Source organism: Lipotes vexillifer, unplaced genomic scaffold (genome assembly GCF_000442215.2).
Source record: "Lipotes vexillifer unplaced genomic scaffold, Lipotes_vexillifer_v1.1 scaffold51, whole genome shotgun sequence".
NCBI classification, from domain to species: Eukaryota; Metazoa; Chordata; class Mammalia; order Artiodactyla; family Lipotidae; genus Lipotes; species Lipotes vexillifer.
The window spans coordinates 548,306-557,638 of record NW_006786770.1 but is presented as its reverse complement, the minus strand read 5'-3'; the positions used below and the strand labels follow the sequence as shown (position 1 = coordinate 557,638).

General features: G+C 44.5%; 1 protein-coding gene across 1 annotated transcript in view; it reads left to right on the top strand.

Moving 5' to 3' along the window:
* Positions 1-9,333, top strand: part of SLC4A5 (solute carrier family 4 member 5) — a 98,922-nt gene that overhangs the window by 48,714 nt on the left and 40,875 nt on the right. The window contains exons 4-6 of the mRNA XM_007459397.1: positions 6,174-6,334; positions 7,213-7,368; positions 8,074-8,169. Coding sequence (XP_007459459.1) covers positions 6,174-6,334; positions 7,213-7,368; positions 8,074-8,169 — 413 coding nt within the window. The remainder of the gene's footprint in view (positions 1-6,173; positions 6,335-7,212; positions 7,369-8,073; positions 8,170-9,333) is intronic.

The window sequence follows — 9,333 nt, the reverse complement described above, 5'->3', positions numbered from 1 at the left end:
TAAAGAGGCCATGTCCCCTCTTATACAAAAAGAATGGGACCTATGTGCCCAGAGCGTTTGCCTGCATTGGGACCCCAGACAAGTCCAACTATTCCTGAGCCACATGGTTGTATATGACTACAGGGCAGAGTCTCGTCAACCCTCAGGGCAAAAATAACCTGGGAGCTTCCATGGCCAGGCCATCTTCCTGGTGGCATGACCATCCAGGCATCAGTATTTTTAAAAATTTCCTCAGGCAATTCTAGCAGACAGCCAAAGTTGAAAACCACAGCTGCAGACTTTGGGTCCTCCACGTTTCTATGTTCTACTCAAGGTGAAAAGTGAGCTTAATTTCTAGCTGTTGCCATAAAAAACACAAAATTAAGTTCAGGCCTTGGGTTTACTGTTTCAATATCTGGATTCCCAAAATAGTTGCAAGGGGCTTCCCTGGTGGCACAGTGGTTGAGAGTCTGCCTGCCGATGCAGGGGACACGGGTTCGTGTCCCGGTCCGGGAAGATCCCACATGCCGCGGAGCGGCTGGGCCCGTGAGCCATGGCCGCTGAGCCTGCGCATCCGGAGGCTGTGCTCCACAACGGGAGAGGCCACAAGAGTGAGAGGCCCGCGTACCGCAAAAAAAAAAAAAAAAAAAAAAAATCAAAATAGTTGCAAGGACAACTGAAGAGGTATCCCTAGTGAAGTTGTTGAGTATCCTGGACTTTTTAAAAATCAAGTTCTCAAGAGATGGTGGTAGCAGGGGTCTAGTTTTGGCATTGCCCTGAACCTGGACACTGGTAACTTTGCTTTTCTGCAAACTGTGCTCAGGTTGGTTGAGACCTTGTCTGTGTATAGAGCTAATGTTTTATGGGTGCCTGTAACACAGTACAAATAGTTGAAGTCCTGGGAAATGAAGAGGACCAATTGTTCTTGCTATCCAGCGTTACTAAAAGGATGTTTCGAAGGGTTTCAACTCACCTTTCCAGATGGAGTTGCATTTGTATAGGCAGGAAGCTGAGGGATGGATGCGTGGGAGAGAACTCCCCGAATGTCCACCCAGGATGTTTATGAGACAGTGTAGAAAGCAATCAACCCAAGTGGCCCCACTTACTGGGACACATCATACCTTTGGGTGGATGGAGTGAGGCTGTAGAGTAGCAAAAGGGTCCTCAGTGGCCAGGAGACGGTGTGGTTTATCTCATGTATTTTTGAGGTAAAAGGGGGCAATTTGAGTGATTAAATAGGAGAAGGACTCTCAGGGAGAAGAGTGAGCATGTCCTGACCAAAACATTTGGACCTGTCCTTTGATTTCTTCCTTGCAAACCATTATGTTAATACAAGTTTTAGAAAAACTTTGTATTGATATTATACAGACTTGGATCTACCATAATTTAAATAATGTTCTCCCAAGCATATTTCCCCATTGAAAATGTCCACTACACCTTGGTGAGTCTCTGAGGCAAGTGTCTGAGTGGTCTCTGCTCCAGCGCCATGTCTTCACCTCCCAGGCCTCCTCTAATCAAACCTCCCCATCCTTCGGAGTTTGGGACTAGCAGATGCAAACTCATATATAGAATGGATAAACAACAGGGGCCTATTGTATAGCACAGGGAACTATATTCAATATCCCTTAAGAAACCATAATGGAAAATAATATGAAAAAGTTTATATATATAACTGAACTCCTTTGCTGCACACCAGAAACTAACACAACTTTGTAAATCAACTATACTTCAATTAAAAAAGAATCATTTAAGGACTTCCCTCGTGGTCCAGTGGTTAAGAGTCTGTGCTCCCAATGCATGGGGTCTGGGTTCGATCCCTGGTCAGGGAACTAGACCCCACATGCCACAACTAAGAGCCTGCATGCTGCAACTAAAAAAGATCCCGCATGCCACAACTAAAGATCCCGTGTGCTGCAACTAAGACCTGGCACAGCCAAATACATACATACATACATACATATTTTTTTAAAAAAAGAATCATTTACCTGTAATAATAGGTCCATAATAACACTAGTCAATAAACATGTATAGGACTTCCCTGGTGGCACAGTGGTTGAGAGTCCGCCTGCTGATGCAGGGGACACGGGTTCGTGTCCCGGTCTGGGAAGATCCCACATGCCACGGAGTGGCTGAGCCCATGAGCCATGGCTGCTGAGCCTGCGGGTCTGGAGCCTGTGCTCTGCAACGGGAGAGGCCACAACAGTGAGAAGTCCGCGTACCGCAAAAACAAAACAAAACAAAACAAACATGTATATATTTAGGAAAAAACCCTCCCCATCCTGTGTCCATCCAAGCCCCAAGGCCCCACCAGGTTCCAAGTTAACTGGTCTCAGATAAATGTATTGAATCAGGGTATTAAACACTGATACTGCAAAATGCTCACACAATTGTGTAAAGAAGAAATCTGACAAAGGAAAAGATGTTCAACCTCACATGCAGTCAAAAGAATGCAAATATGATATGATTTTTCAATTACCAAATGCACAAAAGTGGAAAGGAATGACAATACTAGAGTTTGAGAGACTTCAGAGAAATGTGAGGTCTCCTGTACATTGGTGGAAGTATGAATTGGCACAGCTTTCTGGAGAACAGTTTGACAATGTATGCCATACACGTAAAAATGTGCAGACACAGCAGTTCCACTCCTGAGAGTTTATTGTAAGGAAATTATTGAACAGGGGTCAAGGAAATTCAAACCAGCCTTGTTTATGATAAAGAATATTTAGAAATAATCTAAATGTCAACCAAATGAGGTTTATTCACATAAATTATGGCCTACTCATACAGTGGAATGCTAAAGAGCCTTTAAAATGATATGAATATTTATAGACATTTATAGACATGAAAGGATATCCATTAGATACCATGCCCTTATGGTGTCATTAATGTAAAAGTGTGTGTGTGCATGCATGCATGTGTGCATTCATGCCCACAGAGATCTAAGATGAAGGTCATCAGAATATCAACCATGGTGTCTTCTGGTTGGGAGAGCTTTGAATGTCTTTACTTTCTTATTTCCTTATTGTTTCTAAACTTAAAAAAGCAACATTATTTATTTTCACATTAATAGCTAACACTAACAGAGTGTGCATTATGTGCCAGGCACTTCTCTAATTGCTATAAACTGTTAGTATTCCTAAAGAAAACAAAGGTGGTGAGAGATTGAGTAACTTGCCCAAAGTCCATAGCTAGTAAATGTGAAGGTGGAATTCAAAACTTGGTTGTCGGGACTTCCCTTGTGGCACAGTGGTTAGGAGTCTGCCTGCCAATGCACGGGACACGGGTTTGAGCCCTGGTCCAGGAAGATCCCACATGCCGCGGAGCAACTAAGCCCATGCACCACAACCACTGAGCCCACGTGCCACAGCTACAGAAGCCCATGTGCCTAGAGCCCGTGCTCCGCAACAAGAGAAGCCACTGCAATGAGAAGCCTGCGCACTGCAATGAACAGTAGCCCCTGCTCACTGCAACTAGAGAAAGCCCACACGCAGCAATGAAGACCCAACGCAGCCAAAGATAAATAAAAAATAAAACTTGGCTGTCTTGTTCCACAGGTTGTGCTCTTACTACACTAATTAACCCAAATAGATTGCAAGTCTTTTAAATCCTCCCCCCACCAACAACCCCACACTTCCCTTCAGAAGTAACCATTTAACCACCTGACAGGCATCCTTTCAAAACTGCTTCTGGGCATGTTCAGACACATGTGTAAACACACACACACACACACGTGTGTTTTTCTTTTTTTTATAGAATGGGATGGTATTGTCCATCCTGTCAGTACGCATAGTTCACCCTCGTGCTTTTTATCTCTGAGTGTTATTCTTCAGCATGGAAGTATGGAATTGATGTAACCATGTCTTTACTGAAAACTGGTGGTTTCCAGTTATTCACCCTACTGGACAAAGCATTTCCTGGTATACATATTACTGTGTGTAGATGTGCAATGATACTCCTGTGATAATTTCCTAGAAATAGAACTGCTCAGTCAAAAGACAAAAGAGACTCCCCAGTTCCCCACCCCGAGGAGTATAGTTTGAGTGCCCAACCCCCATGTTTCCACCAACACAGGAAGTTGTCAGTCTTTTAAATTTTTGCCAATATGAGAAGTGAAGGATGTTGTTTCATTTGCAACAATTTAAATGTTCTTGATTACTAGTAAAGTTGAACATCTTTTCATACATTTATTGGCCATTATTTCTTTTCAGAATTGTTCACTTTTCAGTTGGGTAATTTGAGTTTTTCTTATTGATGTGAAGAAGCTTTGTGGACTTCCCTGGTGGTCCAGTGGTTAAGACTCCACGCTTCCAAAGCAGGGGGTGCAGGTTTGATCCCTAGTCGGGGAACTAAGATCCCACATGCCATCTGGTGCAGCCAAAAAAAAAAAAAATCCTTTGATGCCCTGTTTGTTGCAAATATTTTCTGAGTATGTTGCATGTATGTGAATTTCATTTATGTCTTATTGTGTTATACAGAGGTTTTAGTTTATTTTTATGTAACAAAATGTGCCCATTTATTTTCTCTTTATGGTTTTACATCTTGCTTAGGAAGTCTTTCTCCACAACCACAACATTCTCCTATATTCTCTTCTAGCATGTTTATATTTTTGTTTATAGATTTTAACATGGTTATTTATTTATTTTAATTGTGGTAAAATATATATAACATAAACTTTACCATTTTAACCATCTTTAAGTGTACAGTTCAATAGCATTAAGTACATTCACATTGTTGTGTAACCATCACTACCATCCATCTCCTGAACTCCTGTACCACTTAAACAGTAATTCCCCTGCCTCTCTCCCCTCAGTCCCTGGTAACCACCATTTTACTTTCTGTCTATGAATTTGACTACTCTAGGTCCCTCATAGAAGTGGAATCTTACAGTATTTGTCCTTTTGTGACTGGCTTATTTCACTTAGCATAATGTCTTCAAGTTTTATTCATGCTGTAGCATGCGTCAAAATTTCCTTTATTTTAAGGCTCAACAGTATTCCATTATAGATTTATTTTTATGTCTAGCCTTTAATCCACATAGAATTTAGTAGTGCTTGGTAAGAAGTAGGGACTTTTTTATATTTAGGTTGGTCATCTTTTAAAGGGCTCCTCCATCAAAACCCAAATTCCCATGGGGCTCAGGTCTGTTTCCAACTGTTGTTTTATTGATCCCTTTGTCTATATCTGGACTGGAATTACAATGCTTTAATTACTCAAGCTTTTCAGTAAGTTTTTATATCTGCTAAAAGCATGTCCCCTCCCCATTCTTCTTTTTTAGACTTTCCCAAACCACTCTCAGACATTTACTTTTTCAGAGGAACTTTAGAATTAGATAGTCACAGTCCAAAAATACTCCCCTGGGATTTTGATTGGCATAGCTTGACGCTACTTACTAACTTGAGGTCGATGTCTAATAAAGCTGAGCCAGCAGGTCTCCAGCCAGATTTTGCTTCCCAGTGGCTCTCCAGGCTGTGTGGTGCTGCCCTCTGCGGGGGAGGTACAGGCCAGTGCTACCTCTGCCAGCCTGCCCAAGGCCTTCCCACTTGGTCCCCTCCACCCCAACCTATGGTTCCAAGGCTTCTAGAAAGGACAAACTCCTACATACCCTTGGTTTAATTTCTTTCCTTCCTCAAATGACGTTTGGATTTTAACTTGAACTTTCAGAGCCAAAATACGAGTGGGACTCATGAAAACCTCAGGCCCTACACTAGAACTGTGGGGAAATACTTTCCTGCTCCCAGAAAACACCCCATAAGGCAGACATTGAACACATGTGTGACCAGTAGACGGGTAGCTAGGGTCCAGTGGACGGTTTTTTTAACAGCTCTATTATTAACGGATACCATAAAGTTCCCTTGTTTTAAGTGTATTAATTAAATGATTTTTAGTAAATGTACAGAGTTGTGTGACCATCACCAAATCCAATTTTAGAACATTTCCACCACCCTAAAAGCATCCTTCATGCCCATTTATAGTCATTCTCTGATGCCACTTTATCCTGAGCATTACTGCATCAGGAGGAGTGGGGGACCGAGTGGTGATGTCCCCAGGAGATCCTCTGCATGTGAGTCTAGGACCAATGCCCCAACAATGTGCATAGCATGACTCACAAGCCAACACCCCTCTCTTGAAGAGGCCCAGCTGTGGGCTCCTCCTGAGGGCAAAGGCCATGCTGAGCCCCATCCTTACTTTTCCAGGTGGATAAAGTTTGAAGAGAAGGTAGAGGAAGGAGGCGAGCGCTGGAGCAAGCCCCATGTGTCCACACTGTCCCTGCACAGCCTCTTTGAGCTCCGGACCTGCCTGCAGACGGGGACGGTGCTGCTGGATTTGGACAGCGGCTCCTTACCACAGATCATAGGTGAGTCAAGGACCGCTGTGGCCCCCACCAAAGCAGGGCAGCGCCCCCCTTCACCTGCCCCATCTCATGCCCACCCTTGGTCTGCATGGCACACCCACCTCTGATGCCTGCCTAATTCTGCAGAGACCGGGCGTTGGGTCTGAGGCCCCAAAGGCAGTGTCACAGTTGCTCCAAGTTTCAGATACACGTAGAGAGGGGAAGATCAGCGTCTGAAATGCCATCCAGCAATGTAACAAAAGGGAGAAGGGCTTCTTAGCATGGTTGGAGACACTTATTGCCATGGCAACCTGTTTCTTGTCAGGGTAAATAGATCACCATTCATCTTCAGGAAATTAGCTCTCGTTTGATAGAGTGGCAAAGGGAGGGAGCGACTTGCCTTACCATCCCTAAAACTTGTGAATTTTGTTTTAGCACATTCAATTTTGCCAGAACTACATTGCCCAAAATACTTTTCTAAAAAGAATTCATGTTAGGACTAAAACCACTTAGCATTGTACCTTGTGCTTCTTAGGGTACTTTCATGTGTACAATTTCATTTATTTTCCACAATGTTATTGATAGAAAGAGCAGAGAATCCTATACCCACACATGCATGCACATGTGCACCCACATGGGCACACAATGCACCCCCATGCACACACACATGCATCCACATACACGAACTCCCACAGACGTGCACACACCCTTTTACATATAAGGAGGCTGAGCGTTCATGACTGGTTCAAATTTTCAGTTCTGTGGCAAAGGTGGGACTATTTCTACATTCCCTGCCTCCTTTAGGTCACTTTTAATCCCACTAATAACAGATGAAACTGAAGACCCCCACACCCCTGGTCATTCGGTGCCACGTGGACAAGGCATGTTTGTTTCCCACTTAGATGATGTCATTGAAAAGCAAATCGAGGACGGCCTCCTTCGGCCAGAGCTCCGAGAGAGGGTCAGCTACGTCCTACTGAGGAAACACCGTCACCAAACCAAGAAGCCCATCCACCGCTCCTTGGTTGACATTGGAAAGTCAGTCTCCTCCACCACCAGTGAGTCGGGCCATACGCTGGTGGCTTGTCCTATGCACGCATCTCAAACCTGCAACCCTCCACTCTTGATATCCCAGAGTTGAGATGCCCAGACACTAGCCTTGCTGGACCTGTCAGATAAATGCAATAATCAGTACAAAGTTGATAACGCTGCTAACTAAAGAGACTTGAGGAATCTCCTTAGATGAATTATTTTAAATGGAAAATGTTTAGCCTACAGTGGGTACGTACTCGGCACTTACCTGTGTTCCAGGCACTGTCTGAGTGCTCCACATGTATTAACTCACTTCATCCTCACAATAACCCCATGACTAGGTACCGTTCTCATCATCCCCAGTTTACAGATGAGGAGGCTGAGGCACGGAGAGGTTAAGTTACTTACCTAAGATCACACGGCCAGTAGGTTGTGGAATCAGGGGTCATCTACAACACCTGGTGTCTATTTAATCAATTGTATATCTATTTCACTTTCAAAGGTACAAATATTTTCTCTAATCATGTTCAGACTACTCACTTGCTTAAAAAAATCCTGACAAACAAGAACCAAAACCAGAACATCCTTTCTTCCTAGAAGGGGAAGAGGCATGTCTTGCATCCCAGCTTTATTTAGGTGACATGATTGTAAACGTGAATGGTGCTAACGGAAGAAGCTGCACCACTCCAGCAAGTCTGCCGAAGTCAAATCTCTTCTGTCCCTCCTCCCAGATCGCAGCCCAGGCCGGAGCCCCGCAGCGGGCCCCAGCCTACACCACTCCACCGAGGACCTGAGGATGCGGCAAAGTGCAAATTACGGCCGCCTGTGTGAGTATCTTCTTTCTCTGTCACTGTGTGGCAGCTTCATCCTGGCTGTGGCCACTCTGGAGTCAGTTTTCATACTTTCATAGCAGAGGAGGTAAAGCCCAGGGTCTGTCTAGAACTCTCAGGCATCAGAAGAAATCTAACTTTCACCCTAAACCTGGGCTGCCCTCAGAGTCTAACTTACTACCGTAATTTTCTAAATAATTACTCCAAAAACTGCAGCTCTAATCAAGTCCTGTCATAATCAATACCCAATCCTGTGTGCTAGGCATTTTTAACTTAGTCTATGGCTTTATTTTCACCAGACTGATCATTAGCCCTGTTTTTGGTGAGAAGTCTTCCTAGAAACAATTAAAAGCAGGCTAGGTCCTTTGCCCCAGGACAGAGAATGTTCCCATCCCTGGATGACAGTCTTGGGCCCCAGACAATGGAATGCTGGTGGAGCTAAAGCCCCTGAGGGCTGTGACTGGGTGAGTGGAGCCTGTGAGGGGCATGGTCACAGACCGGGTTTTGTCAGGCAATTCATCAGGGCTGAACAGACAGGTGAGCTGTGAGGCAAAGAAAAGAGGGAACTTGGGAAGTGAAAAGAAAAAGCAGTGTGAAGGAGTATTTTCCTTTAAATACTTTTACTAGAATGACAAGATACGAACAAGCACATCCCAGGGCTGTGCCCCTGACCAGGCCAGAGGAATGCTTCAGGACAGTGACAGTGTTGTGACCTTTGCCACGGCAGGGGTTTGTCACAGTCTTTTCTCTCTGTTCTTAGTGACCCCAGGATGCTCTTAATCTCCCTGGTCTTGGTTATTCCACAGAGGGATGCTGGCAGTCAGATACGGTGAACGGCTTTGGGACGAGCCTTCTGCTGTTATTCACTATATATGGAGTGCCAGTGCTGCTGTGGTGGGGACCTGGATAAAAGACATGAATAAGTGACTACAGCTTTGTGTGCACACCTCCCCACCCCAAGGTGGCACCTGGGAAGGCTCAAAGAGGAGGAGACACTTGCCTGAGTCTTGGAGAATAAATAGTTTTCCAGTAGCATGGGGGGAGGAAGAGGGTGTTCTTTAGAACAAAGGAAACAAACAGCAGGTGAAGGGAAGGTGCTGTGAAGGGTGCCGCATATTCGGGGAAATAGGGTGATTCAGTTCACCAGGCTCTAAGGGAAAG